Source organism: Sceloporus undulatus, chromosome 1, assembly GCF_019175285.1.
Source record: "Sceloporus undulatus isolate JIND9_A2432 ecotype Alabama chromosome 1, SceUnd_v1.1, whole genome shotgun sequence".
NCBI classification, from domain to species: Eukaryota; Metazoa; Chordata; class Lepidosauria; order Squamata; family Phrynosomatidae; genus Sceloporus; species Sceloporus undulatus.
The window spans coordinates 92,589,983-92,608,384 of record NC_056522.1 but is presented as its reverse complement, the minus strand read 5'-3'; the positions used below and the strand labels follow the sequence as shown (position 1 = coordinate 92,608,384).

The 18,402-nt window shown below is 40.5% G+C and overlaps 1 protein-coding gene across 6 annotated transcripts in view; it reads right to left on the bottom strand.

The window, feature by feature from the left end:
• The window catches only part of NHSL1 (NHS like 1), a 227,626-nt gene that overhangs the window by 36,949 nt on the left and 172,275 nt on the right, over positions 1-18,402 (bottom strand). For all 6 annotated transcript variants that reach the window (XM_042447396.1, XM_042447406.1, XM_042447416.1 and 3 more), the window contains exon 3: positions 1,831-1,958. In XM_042447396.1, the coding sequence (XP_042303330.1) occupies positions 1,831-1,958 (128 nt within the window). The remainder of the gene's footprint in view (positions 1-1,830; positions 1,959-18,402) is intronic.

Genomic DNA, 18,402 nt, shown 5'->3' with positions numbered 1-18,402 from the left:
ATCTATAACCTCTCTAAAATGCCATTATAAAGCAATCACAGTGCTAAGGTGCACATATAATTTTTGTTTCTCTTAGCTTATAAATAACTTAATATTTGTGCAATTGAACACCATTTGACTTTTTCATTTTACAACAAAAACAAGGTTGCAAAGCAGTCAGGATATACTGAATTACACGCAGAACTTCACACACACACCACACACCCTGTTACTTTCCAGTTAAGCTAAGACAAAACGTATACTGCAAATTCAAACTCACTGAATTTTAGACCAATTTATTTGAAAGTAAACCATCCCATCCAAATTGCTCCAAGTACTATGCATGCAAACACAGACCTCTGGAGGTCATGTTGCAATGTATTTATCCCTGGGTGAGGACCAGCAACCAAGGAAGTCCTCTAAGAATTTGGGAAGATGCATTGTGTCCTTCTTTATAAAATATCATTACTCAGCCTTTATCTTCCAGTTTAAGTGTGCTAGAATGATATAACCAACAATTTAGTATTCATATTGAAGAGCTAAAATGGCTACTGTTCAACCTGCTCCTTTGCATACATGCTGTTTCATGCTGGGCCATGAAAATGTTCAGATGTTACCATCCTGACTGAACAATTGCAAGTCTTTGGACTAGCTTGAGGAACAGACAGGCTAGGTGTGGCTGAGCTTTGACTATGTGTTGAGGATACACAAGGGAAAAAAGATAAAAGGACAGCCAGAAAAGGTGTGTAAAGGTGGGGAGGGGGAAATGAAAGGAGATGGTCAATCAGAAACAGAGGACTATGAGAATGGGAATAAAAAGCAGAAGGAAGCAGAAGCTTAAGGGAAAAGCTGGGAGCATATGAGAGTAGAAGTATAGAAAATGAGGTTGGTGAGGCTACATCAAAGGGGAAGAGAGACTTTGGCTGGTGGCTAGGGGAGGGGTGGGGTGGAGAAGGGAAGATATCTGGGTTAAAATGGTTGGCACTGAAAAAGTAGGCAAAACCTTGTCTTAAAAAGTATTTCACCTGTTCAAAAGGAGAAAGATAAATCATGATTTCCTCTACCCCCATAATTTTACAGATTTCTTATTAGAAATACTGAAAAACAACAGTTTTCCATTTTTCTGCTGATTTATTTCTAGGGCTTTAATATATCTAGTGGATAAGTGTGAGACAGAGATACAGGCAAGCTAGTAAAATCAATGATATCGGGAAAACTGAACTGTAGATACATAGTGGAATATAAAGCCATGAAGATAAGTTGTGAACATATAACATGTTGTTTACACAAGGGTCACATATTACCAAGTAATTATGTACAGAGCATAGTGAACCAAATAATGCACTATGGCACAGAGTCCACTTTGTACACATCAATGGATAAATAAGAAACAGGTGATGAAGGAGCGATTGTCAGCTATTGTGGCAGGACTGAAACTCTGAATTTTCAACAGAACTACAGTATTTATGAAGGGATAATGATTCTACTTTCTACTTGTCCATATAGAAGCGGTGTGTGTGTGTGTGTGTGTGTGTGTGTGTGTGTGTGTGTGTTGATATAAAATAAAGTAAAAAAGGAATACAAATTAATCAAACTGATTTTTAAATCAGTGAGTGTGTTGGTATGGAACATTGTCAGAGATGTTTGCTTTGTAATTATTTTTCTTCAGCTAAGCTGCATTATAGAACATAAAGGTTGCATTTCTAAAACAGTACAGCCTTTAAGATTCAGCATACCATTTTTGAATATGGAACATAACACATGTGACTTCTGCAATTCTATAGCTTTAAGATGAATTCACTTGGGATTATCTGTGCATGTACTCATATCATTATGTAATAGTTACCTCACCTTTTGTTCAATTTCTTCATAATCATCTTGGTAATTTCCACAGAGGGCACTAGAAGAAGATGAGAAAGTTGGACCCTGAGAATAATACTGAGAACTTCGATAGCCATCTCTCCTTAGCTTGTCACATTCTGTAGATTGTGAAGAAAACATAGAAAAAAGACACCGTTACACTTTGTTGCAATACTTAGCAGAAAGTTGCCATGGTCAGAAGGGCCTGAATTGTCCAGGTGCTGTATCATACTGCTACCAAAATTGAGTGGCAATTGAACTATAGCACTTTATAAGTCCATAAGGATTATAGAGTGACATAAAATCCTGCAAACCTGTATAGCAAAATCTATCCCTTCATTCCTAAAGGAAAGTCTACAAACATTAGGAGATTTTCAGTGGTGCTGATTTCTAGTAGTAGTATATTTATGTTGTATTGGCACCACTGTCAATTTGGTAAGCAGTGTTTAGGCAAGGCAAAGCAGGGTATCTTGAGCTGCAAAAATGGTTGTATTTCCTACTAATAAGGCAAGGTGTGAAAACAGAACCCAGGTCTGTTCACTGAGCTATAGGAAACTTCCTTTGTTCCCTTTCCGAAGTCTCTATCTGGGGGGAAAGTAGTGACAAGGACTCCAAGCACAAGAAGTCCAGGGATCTTTCCAATATATACCTTCAGCTACTGTAGCCTCACATTTCTTTTCCAAAATAAAATAAACTAAGTGCTGCTTTGGGTGGGTGAACTGCTATCCCAGGAAAAGCAAAAATCTGATTGAATGAATCTGCCAAAGATGTATTTTTTACTGTTTTAATGCATTATAGCTTTGCTAATCTGGAAGACAGGTAAGCATATACTCACCATCCTCCAGAATCATGGAAGTTTTATTTAGTCCAGTTCCAGTGTCAAAGATTCTATAAGGCATTCACTTTCAAGCCCTCACTGCAACTTCATGGACTACAACAAACATGCTCTGAAAACCAAATTTTATTCTCCACCAAATATGTGTCAATCACTTGGTGGAAAAATTGACCCAGGACATCCAAAGCAGTATTTTACTTTAAACAACGTAGAAGGTAAAGCTGTATTTACTATATATACAGCAACAGAAAGCATGTGCTATAGACAAATCATGCATATATTTCCCTTATTGCAAAAGCTGAAGTTGTCAAAAGACAGACAGATATCGTCTTTAAAATATAGTCTGGACAGACAGATGGCTGTCTACTGCACCACTTAGATGGAAGATGGCTCTAACACAGGGAAGGGGTGCTTATTCACTAGTCTGGAAGACCTCCATAATATGCTTAAAACCTGAGTAGGGGTACTGCTTACTACTAAAGCACCATCTGCTAGGCAGTTTTGGTACAAGACTAGTCAGTCAGCCTCACTGCATGGGGGTGAAAAAAAGATCCTAGAACACTCCCCTCCCCCATAAAAGAGAGCAAAATACCATTTAAAATATAAATGTCAATTTGGTTTTTCTCAAACATATCAGGAATTGCTGAGATAAAGAATACATATAAATGAATACATAAAGAATATTTATGAAGAATATAAAAATGATATAATATTTCTATGCAATTTCTGGTCAACATCCTGAGTGTTTACATTGGCTAAAATCCCATCATTTCTGTAGTTGCTTTCCAAATCTCCACCTTCTTGCTTAATTGATATTCAGTGAAATCCCACTGAAGAGTAACAGACGCTGGAACATAAGGGAAAAATGAAATTTTCAAGATGTTGGTGAACAGACTATTCTGCCTAGCCAATTTCTATTATCTTTCCAAATATCTGTTGTGAAAAAGAGAGGGAAAATATTACTCTTCAAGTCCTGAAAAATTATATTGTGCATACATATTATGGATTATAACATGAATATGACAGGTTTCATGAAGAAATATAATGCAAATCTTAATATGGTTGAGGGTTCTCAAATATATTTCAAGGAAGTCACAAAAACAAAATACCTGTGGCATGGTATCCATCATAAAGTCATGTGCAAAAAAAATTGTATCTTCCTTGAAACATCCCCATTCCCAATAATACAATATGGTTGCACAGTTATTAAACTAAAGGGGGGTGGGGGGATACTGTGTTACACAAAACACATATCACAAAATGTTTGGGTTGGGGGTGGGGGAAGCTCAATTTACTTTACTTTTTAAGTAAGACAGAATTTGTTGTGCCGTTTAAATGCATACAGTATACCATAATTATAACAGTTATATAAATGTAACAGTGGAATAACAGTATGTTGAAAACCAACAATTCTGAAGGAATTTGCAATTAAAGCACATGTTACGCAGGCAGCCACCTTCAAGCCACTGTCAACTTACAGTGGCCCCATTAATTAGAAAGTGGTTTTCTTAGCCAAGGAATACTTTGAGGTTGTTTGCATTATAACTCTATAAATATGGCCTATAGCCCCGTTCCCTGATGACCTCCCTTCCAAATACTAACCAGGTTTGACCCTGCTTAACTTATAGTATCATAAATCTCTGCCCATCATTTTCTATCTTTTTAAAAGAAATGTCATCTTTTTAAAAGAAATGTCATTAACAGGGCTGGGGAGTAGTGGTGATTTTGGGGTTACTCCTTGTCCTGCTCCAAAGTAAGGTATTTTTTCTTAATGTTACTCCAACTCCTATTCCTGTAAAAACCTACTTCTTACTCCTACTCCTACTCCCCAGTTAGGCTTGCCATATCCCACCTGGGGGTGGGACTTTCCCGGTTTGGGGCAGGGCCACACAGTCCCGCCCTGGTTTAGCCCCTCCCCCGGGACCTCCCCCCCAGCAAGGCCCTGGAGGCAGCTCCACCCCTCCCCATGGCTGTGTGCCACCCTCCCCGCCTCCCTGCCTGGCTTAGCCTAGAGAGCAGGGCTTCAAAACATCTGCCACTCAGAGCTATTGCCAGCCCACTTGGTATATATGTCTTGCAAAAGGCCTGACCTTCCAGGTTACAGTGAGCAAAGAAAAAAAAGGCCACAAATGGTTCCTTTTTCACTGGGAGTCTAAATGCCTCATCTTTTAAATGTATAGCACTCAGTATTCTTGTAATTCTTTATCACAGGATCGTTTTTGAGGCCCTAAACGCCTTTACTTGTAATATGCAAATTTCTCCCGAAGCTGACCAATGGGAAAGAAGCAGTCAGCCCTCCTCCCCTTGGGTTGGTTTTCAATGGCTTGGAAGGAAGAGATTTTGCCTTGCTTGTAAATAGGAAGGGCTTTGGGGTAGCAAAAGGCTCCAGAAATAGTTTGACCCCCCCTTAAACATCCATGGCTCAGTGCTATGGGATTCTGGGAATTGTAGTTTCTTGACAAAAGGAAGCTGAATGGTCCACAGAGGAGGCGGGGGCAGAGCCTCTTGCCAGCAGTCTTCAGTGGAAGAGAGGAGGCTGATGGTCCTGGCCACTTCCCTTGGCTCCCTCCCTCCTCCTCCTCCTCCAGCCGAGGGGAGCTTCTCATTCATTCTCCCTGGCTTTTCTCTCCCCCCCCCCCTCTGCACTTTGAGACCCCTTTAACTGCCAAAGCTCAATGCTCTGGAATTTTGGGGTCTGTGTGAGGCATTTGGCCTTCTCTGTCAGAGAGCTCTGGTGCCACAATAAACTACAATTCCCAGGATTCCATAGCACTGAGCCCTGGCAGTCCAAGCAGTGTGTTTTGGACACAGAGATCCTCCAAATGAATCCAGTCCCTAGCTTTTATATCTCTCTCACACACTGCAGGAATAATAACCCACTTTGAGACTGCTTTAACTCAATGGTAGGGAATCCTGGGAATGCTAGTGTTTGGGAGACATTGAGACTTCTCTGTCAGAGATGGCTCTGAGGCCACAATAGACTACAATTCCCAGGATTCCTCAGCACTGAGCAGTCTCAAACTGGACCATTTCCTCAGTGTGGATGCAACTGGTGAGGCATTCTGGGCATTGCAGTTCAACTACGTTTGGAGGGTTATGGGACTCCCTGTCAGAGATAGCTCTGGGGCCACAATGTACTACAATTCCCAGCATTCCCCAGCACTAACCCAGGACAGTTAAGTCACTCTCAAACTGGATTATTTCCTCAGTGTGGATGCAGCTTTGGTGAGGAACTCTGGGCATTTCAGTCCAGCATTGTTTTATTTCTGCAGTGTATTTTGGACCAGAGACAAGGTGACCAGGTGTAAGATCCAGCAACCTCCACCAGAAATCCACAACAGCAACTTGCTTAAAAGCAGTGAAGTTTTAATGAAATACCAGCAGATGTGACTGAACAAACTTTTTAGCGAAATCTAACAGCCAAGCCTCAAGCACTAAGTTAAAAACACTCAGCCCCCACCCTTTTTTCCTATAGCCCGTCCTATTCCTCCCCCTTTGCTTCCCAGGCCAGCTAGGCCTGAGAAACCAGCCTAACCTTGAAGAAGCTTCACAGATGTCTCCAGCTAATTAAACAGTGCATTCCAAACCTTGGCTACAAGCATTCCCAAGCACCAGCTAGCTAGCACCCCCTCCCCCTCGTTAAGCAGGCAGGACTACAGCTAAAGCAATTACACAACAATATGAGCAGTAACTAAAGTGGATGTGAATATTGATTAGTGATTGCTTTGGAGTTCTGACACCAGGCATCCTCCTCCTTTTCCAGGACATGTCCTCTTCTGTCACATTTCAAAATGTCCTCCATTTGGATCATGGCTAAGAAGCATGGATTTATAATTACATGGGTGTTTTTAGCTTTTATTTTTGGCCATGTCCTACATATTTTTGCTTGGGTGCCCTACATTTTGGGGTGAGGGCATTGGTCACCTTGGTCAGAGAGCTTTCCAGGGGTTAACTGCCATTCTGCTGTGGTGCTGGAACAAACCACCATTCCCAGAATTCCATAGCATTCAGCAGAAGCAGTTAAAGTGGTCTCAAACCAGATTATTTCTCCAGTGTAGATGCAGCCCAAGCCTTTTGCCTCTCTTATGCCTGAGATTTCAAAGCCCAGCCTTGGCACCACAACAAACTACAAATCCCAGGATTCCATAGGATGGAGTGATGAGAGTGAAAGCAGTGTGGCAGCAGCCTAACTGTGCTTAATGCAGTTCTTAAGATGGTGCACCTCTTGCCTACAGAGTCTCACAAGACTTTTTTGTTTAACAACTTGTACCCATTAACTCCATTTCATGTCTCCTTTATTTAGTGGGGAGGAATACAGACAAAGCAAGTCAAAATGAAGAAAAACCAAAGTCCCTTGACCAAAGGGTTTGGCTGTGGAATAAGACTCTGAAATATGCAAGAGCTAATGTTAAAATAAAGCCATGTTCAATGCTCAAATGTGCTGTTTGGAATGGGGAGAGGGGGGTGGCCAGAAAGGGAAGTACATTTCCGTGATCTGTCTAGGAATAATGTCAAAATGTCCTCCATTTTGATCATGCCTAAGAAACATGCATTTATATTAACATTTCTAAAAAAGCCTCAATTTTGTTAGCGTGTCCTCCATTTTTATAAAATGTGTCCTACATTTGAAAATGTTGTCCTGCATTTGTCCTACATTTGTCCCGGTTTGGAGGTCCTCACTTATGGCAACCCTATCCCCAGTCCTAGTCATTAGTAGTGGTGAGTCCTACTAAGTCTTGAGACTACTTGTCTTGACTTGTGAAGCACACTGGCTATATTTGACTAATAGAGACTCAGATCTTTTAGGATGTGCACTGTGGGTTGTTAATCTTCTCAATGATATAGACATTTTTGTAAGTAGTAAGTAGCGGCGGGGGGGATCACTATTTAACCATGCATTGGGAAATTTATGTGAAGACAGGTCACAATACATTAGTTTTATTATTACTAACAAAAATCAAATATGAATTTGTAGTCTGAAATTGCTACATCAGTAAGCATTGAAAAACAAGGAAGCATTGCCCTGTCATTCTATGCAACATACTTTTTTTGAACACCAAAAATACTGTCAGCACTTCTGGATATCTGGTGAAGGACCTCTCGGGAAAATTTCTGGTTTGTTTATTTTACAAGGTACCAGGTAGAACTAGAATATTCTTAGCTAATCTCCAGGCTAATTGATACACTGATAAAAATGTACCAGTTGTTATGTTCTTTCCAGAACCTGTTCTTACTCTGGTCTATGTTCTGAGCTGCTGGGGATGACTGACAAGATAATCCTCAACAACACATTTCTCCATATGATGTTCCTGTAAACAGAGACTCGCTAAAACTGGTTACCTGCTGAGTGAGAGTGCAGTTTGCATGCAAAGTTCTGCAGGTGCAAAGGGAAGTCAAAACAACCCCAGAAGCAGAATCAGTAAGTATTCCTGAACAAGAATTCTGGCTTAGTTTATAAAGACAAAGTCAGCTTTTCTAGTCAACTAAACCTTTTCTGAGTATGAACCCTAAAACTATTTGTGATAATATTAAGCGAATTGAGCAATTTCTCATTTATCAACATAAACCCTCTATGCTCTTATTACACATGGAAACAATTCAATCTTAGCTAATGGGTCCCATATTGGGAGAAAGGTGGGAAAATAAAATAAATATTACAATAAATAAAGTTACGCATCTATAGGCATGAAAAGTAATCAGAATATCTTTTTCTGCATAGGAGCAAAGCAGACTGGCAGCTTGGAGTGGCCTCTGACTGCTCCAGCCCTAGTCAGTTCATGATCGGCACAGTACCTCAGAGACCAGATGGCTTGATCTGAAAGCAAGTCACCGCTGCAATCCCAAAGAGGATGCCAGCAGGAGTGGCTTTTAGTTGCACCTTTTTGTGCCAGATTTTCCCTGTTCAGCGTGCCCTCAGCATGGTTTCCAGCTGCTTTGGGGGCATTCGTCATCTGCATGCCCTGTCCCCAAAGCAGCCAAAAGCTGCCTTATTTCGCCCATCTGTTTCAGGTCATAGTTTCTAAAACTCCTAAAACTGTATATGCACTGCTTTCTAGCTTCCTCACTTATTTTATTATGTATAAGAATGACTCCAATAGCTACTAATAACAAAAATATACAGTGCTACCTCGGGTTACGAAATTAATTCGTTCCGTGGCTCCGTTCGTAACCCGATACATTTCGCAACCCGAAAAGCCGCTGGAAAGCCGCTAGCCGCGCTTTGCGTTTGAATTTCGCGCCGAAATAAATTTCGTAACCCGAAAAAAACATCGTATCCCGGAACAGTTTTTTCCAATCTAACTTTTTCGTATCCCGGAAATTTCGTAACGCGATCAATTCGTATCCCGGGGTACCACTGTAAGCCTAAATCCAATTGCTACAGTATACCCACTGAATCAAATGCAGAATCCTAAATCAACATATATGTAAATCCTATTGATTAAGTGGACCAATTCTTAATAGGACTAGCAATTGGATTTAAACCAGGATAGAAATCCTGCAGCCCTCTACATATTGTTGGATTGTAAGTCTCAGCAGCTCTAAATCAGTATAACCAATGGAATGCTGGGAGCTATAGTCCAAAAACATCTGAGGGCTGTATGATTCCCACCCCAGTAGAAATACTGACCTCATATTATTGTTGTACGCCTTCAAGTAATTTTCAGCTTATGGTGACCCTAAGGCAAACATATCACAGGGTTCTTGGCAAAATACAGTTGCCCCTTCTAACTTGCGGATCTGGGATTCACGCCCTCAAATATCCACGGAGGGGCGATCTCCACTATCTCCAAAGGCGCGCACGCCTGGGCCGCACACACAGGGCACGCCCCATTCAAGCCTATGATACTTGAATATGTGTGAGCCTCTATTTGCACAGGGGGGGGGGGTCTGGAACAGATCCTCCGCGAAAATGGAGGGCCAACTGTATGTTCACAAGGGTTTGCCTTGGGCTTCCTCTGAGAGGCTGTGACTTGATCAAGGTCACCCACTGGTTTTCGGCACTCAAAAGAGCTCATATACAGGAGGAAATATTGGGAGTTTTTTTCATAATGAATTTCCTATGTAGAATAGTTGAATCCGTATACAGTACAATCAGGAAACGGATGTTTCCTTTTGCTTACCAGAAGATCTGCTCTAAAACTTTGCAAAATTAAACCCAAGGTTTCTTCAAGCAAAATATATTTATTAACTGTTTTACTGACTAGCAGTGGTATCAATATACTTCCAGAAAAGCAAGAAGCCATATGTGACAAAAAACAATTAAAACATGCACTGTGGCCATTCCTAGAAACAGAAAGGTTCTTTTTGTTAAGCCCAGGAGTTGAATACCACCTGACAAAGAGATTTTAATTCCCGTGTTCTGAATGCAGGACAATGGCAATTATTAAATTCAGAGGTGCAGGATTATTTTAATCATTTTCTCATCAGTATCTCTCATCTCCCAACCTCATCATGTTACATGGCTACTTATCTCTTTTAAACACTACACGAAACTGAGAAGTTCTAGAAAAAAAACACAGTAGTTTCTAGTCTTCAAAGACAGCCTTTGTTAACACAAAGACAGCATATTGAAAGTGGTATACAATGTACTAGCAGAAAGAATCTTTTACAAGATCAAGAATACTGTAATACAAAAGTATGCTGAAGGCCACCTATAAAAGTGAAAAGGTAGGTTCTAAAAGTCACCTGATTTTCTTTTATATTTTTGACTGCTTCAGTTCAGGGTGTTTTTGGAAAAGTTCACCAACCTGGCAAAATGTTCAGCCACTGGCTTGCATATGTATTATATTTCTTATCTACATACCACAATGTATATCAGCAAATTATTCAAGGTATTCTCTTGAGGCTTCTTTTACACATAGTTGTAGTCATGTGGTAGTTAATGATATCACACATGGGCAATAACATCTGCTCTAACAATACAGTTCTAGCTCACAGACGTTTCTTCCAACACTCAAGTTCCTTATGACCTTTTTAACATGACACAACAGATCATGGGATTATTTTGAGGGAACAAGCCTCCAGAAATGTTGCAATTAAAAGCCTAAATGTAGAGTTACTTCTTTAAACTAAACAAATTTCTTAAAAGAATGTGGATATTATTTAGATTTCAAATGACCACACAAGTCATCTGACATTGTTAAGGCTGAAGGTAGGAATTGTTTAATAAAGAATAAACTGGCATTTGAAAGAATAGGACAAGAGCAAGACAAGACAGAAAGGAAAGGAATGATCCATTTTCCCTACAGCTCTTAGGGATTACTGCCAATATTGTGCATTTTGATGTTTGAATCTACTTGTTTTGTCCAGTTGTTTTCCAGTTTCTAAGAAATGCTCAGAAGGCTCTGACATTTGAATTTCTGGTTGGACTTATACAGAGTAATTTATGAAGTAAAAAGTTAGATCAATTGCAGATCTTTTATCATGAAGTGCTTTCTCTTAAGAAGCCTTTATTGGTTCCTTTTAGTTGATATACATGCTTCTCTTGCAATTTGTTAACAGAGCCACAAAGCCAAACCAAAAAATTATCTATTTCTTAGAGAACCTTGAGGCATGTCTCACCCCTGCCCCCACTCAAGGAAAACAGTTCCATTAAAATTCTAGACGGGAAATAAAAAGCCAACTGGCTTATGATAATATCTGCTGGCCCACTAATAGAGAAGGCAGATGGATCCATAGAGGAAAACAATCCCAGAGACAGGATCCTTGTAGCAGGTGAAGAATGGAAAGCTACAGAGGGGCAAACAGTATTAGCATGATCCACTCACCCAGGTAAAAATGCATGGAACCAAGCTAGGCAACTCATTTTGACAAACAAATCAGAAGAGCTCAAAAAGCCCCATCCTGAACAGGAAAAATGCCATAATAATAGCAAAGTACATAACTAGCCATTTGCTGATCTTTTATGAGATCAAAAAACTGCTGTCTAAAGTGGCCATATCACTTTGCCTAACATGGGTGTGGGTGACTGTCAGGGATAAGGGGCTGCAATGATCTCACAGAAGAGCTTGGAGTCTGCACCTCTGCATGAAGGGGGGGAGGGATTTTCTTTGGTCCTCAAAAGCTCCCGGGGAGGATGGGAGCAATATCACATTTATGGTCCTCTCTGTGCCATTTTAGAGCCAAGGGAAACCATTTTTCCAACAGAAAAAGTTTCCAGCAAACTGATCAGCTTAACAGCAATACTCTAAAGGATTCTAAAACAGATAATTAAAAAGTCAGTTTGTGCACATCTAGAAAACAATGCTCTGGTTACTAAGAGTCAGAATGGGTTTCTGAAAAAACAAGTCATGCCAAATCAATTCTCTCTCCTTCTCTCTCTTAAATGCAGTTACAAGCTTGGCAGATGAACCAAATTGAAGGGTTAGCAGAGGACAGAAACAGGATTCAAAATGGTCCTAATAGATTGGAAAGCTGGGACAAAACTTTAAAAATGGACTTTGACAAGGATAAATGAGAACTATTTTTTGCAGGAAAAAAGAAAAGCACAAATATAGGGACACCTGGTTTCACAACAGTACATGTACAAAAGATCTAGGGCTCTCAGTAGATCAGTAGCTAAACATGACTTAATAGTGTGATGTCAAAAGAAGCAAATGCAATTCTTGGCTGCATCAATAACCTCACTAACACCGTGTATTTACTACCACCCTGCCTATGTCATGTTTATTATAAACTGATTTTAAAACTCTTTTAATTGTAATATATTTAATTCTTTTTTTAAGGGGGGGATATTGTAATTTTAAGTATTATATTGTATGTGGACGTTTTACTGTGAGCCACTCTGATTGTCTTGCTACAGAAGAGCAAGATATACAGTAATTAAAAGTTTTATTTATTTTATTTTAACAGATGGCCTGGCCTGTGAAACCTGGCTTTAGGGTGGCATGGGTGTGTGGTGTGTTGACAGCACACCCCCCCCCCCCATGATTCCTGGAAGTCACACTGGGCTATCACATGGGGGTGGCTTCCAGCCACTCTGGGGCATGGCATTTTGATGACGCAAGCCCCTAGAGAACCCAGAAGACACTCTGGAGTTGTGCCAGGGACCCCTAAGATGGCCCAAACCCAGGATATTTTCCGCTCCTATTTGGGCTAGCGGAGGGGCGGACTGGAATTGCGGTGTATCACTGACACAGCTCTGGGGCAAGCCCAATCCACCCTTTTGGGGCAGTCTGTTCTACCCCTAAGAATACAGTGTCCATATCGAGGGAAGTAACAGTCCCCCCTCTATTCTGCTTTGGTGAGACCTCACCTAGAATACAGTGTTGAGTTCTGGGTGGCACAATTCAAAAATACTGATAAGCTGGAACATGCCCAGAGAAGGGTGCCCAAGTCTGTAAAAACTCTGGAAACCAAGCCCTATGAGGAACAGATTAGGGAGCTGAAAACTTGAAGAATTACAGAGAGAGAGAGAGAGAGAGAGAGAGAGAGAGAGAGAGAGAGAGATTGCATCTAAATATTATTAAGAACTTCTTGACAGTAAGAGATGTTCAGCAGTGAAGAGTGGTGAACTCTCCTTCATTGGAGATCTTTAAACATAGGCTGAATAGTCGTCTCTCAGGAGTGCTTTAGCTATGTGTTCCTTCATTGCAAGTTTGGACTATAAAGGCTTTGGAGTACCTTTCAACTGTATAATTCTAGGATTCTAGGAGGTGATCCAAAAGTCAATTTCTGTTGGAAAAGAGTGTTATTCTGGCATAGAAAGCCAGGGTCCCTAAAATGTGCCAAAATTGCCTCTCATGCCACTAGGGGATGTTTGAGGACATGTGGGGAGAAAACAGTTTTGGGGCCTCCTGAGAGCAAGAAAAACCCTCCCTGGAATCCACATGTGGACTGCGCATCACACCTTTCCCATTCCTGGCCATGTGTTAGAGACAGCCTAATTGGATCCTATATTAACCACACAGTTTCTAGATCTGAAAGCAAACTGGCAGGCCATAATTAATCTGTTGTAAAAAAAAATCCAAATTATTCTAACTCATGTCTGTTGGTATAGACACAAAGCAAACTCAACTCTTCCCAGAAAGCAGCAGTACTGTCAACTAAATTTCACAATTCTGATCCAAAAGAAGGGTTGGAAATTAATTAAGTTTGTAATGTAATTTTAAAATTTATTTGTTTTGTAGTGAATACTAAAGAGGCACAAAACAGCTGGCAACACATCTACTTTCCACAGCTATCCAGTTCACAGCAAGACTTTTTAAAAACAACACTTTAGACCCTGATATAGGATCTATTTCTGTCTCACAGTGTAAATAAGGCAAGTGCCTGCCTTTGAACCACACAAGAAGACATTCAAGCTTGGAACAGGACCCATTTCTATAGATAAGAATCCCCGTATCAGCAATAGAAATGGGCTGTCACAAGGGCTGCTCCATGTCAAGCTTAGTTTTAAAATGATACTAGAAAGCAAACCCATTGTAGCTCTTGGACTACTGCTGAAAAACAGCCAGCATGGAATATAAAGCAGGTTCATGAACTTTATCCATAATACAGTTCAGTGCAATTCTGAAAGGAGAAACCCCTTCATTTCTTTTTTTTCACTGAGTCAGGAATTCCAACAGATGTACTGCCAAAGCAGATTAACTAAAATATGTTTGGTTTAACAGAATCTAGCTGATTTTACTAATTCCAGCTTGACATAAAATTATGCTTCTTTCATCATTAAATCATCAAGACAACAGAAGAATAATTGTCTACAGACCTGTTTTATTATAATAAGAGGGCTCTATGCATTAGGTCTGGGAATCAACTGATCTTGATACTAAAGAACTACATGGGCATGCAAGAACAAAACCAAACAGACAGGGCTTTTTAAAAAAATGTTACCAAAGAAATTAATGCTGAATTTTAAAAATAACTTGCCTCTTTCAGTATCATAAATTCAGCTGTGAACATCACAAGCCACCTTTTTAAATAGGTGTTTAATTATTTTCCATTTAATATTATAAAATCTTAGAGAGACATAGAATAAACCACAATTTTTAAACCACAATTTTCCAAATTTATAACGGACAGATAGTTTGGAAAGGCAGTCAGGACTTTGTATTATTGCAAGTAAAAACTGATACAGTGGAAAGTACCATGATGCTAATTGGCCATATTACCTTTTTATTGTCAATTTCATTGCCTATTTTTTTTATAAAACCTAATATATTTTAGAGCATTTTTATACTCTACTAGCTTAAGAGTATTGTCAGTGTAATGAGAGTAGTCAGCATAGTTAAAGAAAAGTGAGTGAGGCACAATAATTTTAAACACACTATTAAATATGTATTTAATATCCTATACTGTACTAGAAATTAAATATGCTCGCAGCTAGGACAAACGCACCCTGGTGAGATGCACAGCTAATCTGCCCCCTGCTGTGGAAGAGGAGGCCAGAAAGTCATTTGGAGTAGATGGCATCCAACTCACCACCCTGTGTCCAGAAGATGTGCCATGTGACTTCTACATATGCAGATCAGTTGTTTACTTTTAATGCCTATAACGCCTATCATCAGCAATTAGTGATAATTATGACTGCTGCTCATAAAAAGAATAAAGGCTACTAGTTAGGTCCTCTGTAAAATTTCAGAAGCATGTATGCTTAAAAATTCTATTTTAAAAAAAAGTAGCTTTGAAAAAAAATATTGGTCTGATTGAACCTAAATCACAGAATGCATAAAGGCATAGGAAAGCACAGGATTGGAGGAATATGTGGGTATGAGGCAGAGGCATGTGCACATCCAGCATTCCCAGTCCTGGTGTGCCATCCTGGGCAAAGAAAGTACTAACGCAAGGAAGCACTGTCACACAGGCAGAGAAGGAAGTTGGCTTTTCTGGAGGCAGCAAGAGAGGCAAAAATTGTGTGACTTTTACCAAGTAAGTAGCCAAATTAGTATGGAGGGTCAGTGCTGAAGAATTAAGTGGCAAGAGGGGATATGCACAGATTTGGGGTCTGTTTTGAGCCACAGACATCGTTGGAAGGCCCTTGCTGGGAAAGCATGTACACTTGTCCCTCCACATTTGCTGCTTTGACTTTTGCGGATTTGGTTATTCATGGATTTTGTTAATATATTCTAAGAATATGTAGGTCCTCCAGAGCAACTCTGTGGTCACTTTTAACCAAATGTGGCACTGAAGGGCCTAGAGATTCCTAGAGAGAATGCTGCTCTTGGCATTTGTAGCTCATCCAGCATTATTCTGGATGAGCTACAAAAAGGTCTATGTCTAGCAGATATTGACAACAGAGTTGCACTGGAGGACCTAGAGATTCCTAGAGAGGTGTTCTTGTTGGGAAATAGAGTCCTGAGAAAATGCACAATGTGGTATTAAATAGTGACTGGACAACAAAGGGTCACTATTTTCCACCAGTGCTGAGTCATGGGAAGTGACATCAGAGATGATGGTGACCAAGTGCAGTAAAGTGCTGCAAAAGGCTGCAAATGTGCAAAGTCACCCTGGATAGGGCCAGAGATCATTGTGACACAGAAGGAAGAGGCAGGGCCAAAAGGCCACATGGAGCCCTGGCTATATAAGGGGTGTGTCTCAAGTCACAGTGCAGGTTGTTGTGATGGTGGATTGTGGACGGTGTTGGAGTTGTAAGACAGCGTTGTATATAGTGGAACTTCTGAAAAATAAAAGCCTCCTTTGTGAGATGTTTGTCTGCAGTATCTCTTCACTGACACTGAAGGGGAGAGGTATTTCTCCAGCTTGCAAGCAGCTGCCTGCGTCTCCGAAGGTGGAGACTCTGGTGCCAGACGTTGACATGGTACCTCATGGACTGCGCAACTACGCTAACAGTTCTCTCAGGTAAAAACATAGTGGTTTTGTTACTGTATTTGCAGTTTTTCCACATTCCTGGGGGTCCTGTGCCCCTAATCCCAGTGAATGATGAGGGACGAGTGTACTGTTGGATACCATTAACAGAATGTATTCTGAATGATTTGGGACAGAAGAGCCCAGTGATCCCATTCATGTGGTCTTTTCTGAGATGTTTTCCATTTATGGAGAGCTTTCAACTATGAAGATCAGGAAAAACTACGCATCGCTCAAAAAGAAATGGATGAGCCACACTATTTGATTGTTCTCATACACAGGACAAGGGGTCACCATCAGGACAGAAGACAGAGAAACAGAATGGTTTCCAAATGGCAAGTGGAATAGGCACAGCTTCATTTTATCATCCTATCTATTTAACTTGTATAACTGTAAAGGTAAAGGTTTCCCTTTTGACGAGTTTGTTTGGTCATGTCTGAATGTAGGGGGCTCATCTCTGTTACTAAAACAAGGGAGCCAGCATTGTCTGAAGACGACTCCATAGTCATGAGACCAGCATGACTGCACAGAATGCTGTGCCCAATGAAATGGTACCTATTTATTTACTTGCACTTTTACATGCTTTTGAACTGTTAGGTTAGCAGAAGCTGGGACTAGTGAAGGGAACTCATTCTATCATGCAACACTTAAGTCATGAACTGCCAACCTGCAGACCTTGCAATCGTCAGATTGGGCATCTTAACCACTAAGCCACTGCTGAACATATATGTAAACAAGATTAGAGTCAGAGGAAGGAGATATGAAAACTGCAGGGAAAAACATCAACGAATTAAGATATTCAGATGATATCATACTACTAGCAGAAAATGGCAAAGATTTGGAAAGATTACTGAAGAAAGTCAAGTGGACAATGAAGAAACTGAAATAGTTAAAAGATTCTTCATACCTTGGTTCAGTCATTAATCAGACTGGAGACTGGAATCAAGAAATCAGAAGAGGCCTACAACTTAGAACAGGCCTACAGTGTCTGTAGGTATGAAGGAACTAGACAACATCCTCAAGTGCAGACATATCATTGAACACCTGTCATAATTGTCCGTGTCATTGTATTTCCAGTTTCTACACATGGCTGTGAAAGGTGGACAATGAAGAAAACTGATAGAAAGAAAATCAATTAATTTGAAATGTGGTGCTGGAGCAGAGTCTTACAGATACCATAGACTGCTAAAAAGACAAATAAATGGATCCGAGAGCAAATCAAACCTAACTATCTTTAGAAACCAAGATGACTAAACTGTATTGTACTTTGGACATACTGTATAGTGACTCACTAGAAAAGGCAATAATAGTTGATAAGGCAGAAGGCACTAGGAAAAGAGGAAGAATGCACTGCAGATGGATAGGCTCATTCAAAGAAGCCATAGCCCTGAGTCTACAAGACCTAAGTAGGGCTGTTAATGATATGGTGACATGGAGGTCTCTCATTCATGGGGTTGCCAAAAGTTTAAGTCAAGTTGATACCAGGAAAAACAGCATGGTGTAGTGGTTTGAGTACTGGACTATGACTTTATAGATCTGGGTTTGATTCCCTGCTTCAGCATAAAACCTGCTGGGTGCCCTTGAGCAAGTCACAATCTCTCAGCCTCAGAGGATGGCAATGGCAAAGAAGAGGAGGAGGAAGAGGAGAAGGAAGAAGAGGGGAGGAAGAAGAAGAAGAGGAGGAGGAGGAGGAGGAGGGGAGGAAGAGGGATTCCAATTCAGATCCAAAGGTCTTCCCGTGTGTGAATGTGCCCAGTCTCACAACAAACTCCAACCCCCAGGTGGGGCAGGGGAGCACGTAGACGCGCACCAGAGAGAAAAAGACTTAGGCTGCATCTACAATGGAGAAATCACCCAGTTTGGCACTGCTTTTAAGCATTCTGGCTCAAGGCTATAGCATTCTGGGAGTTGGAGTTTGTTGTGGT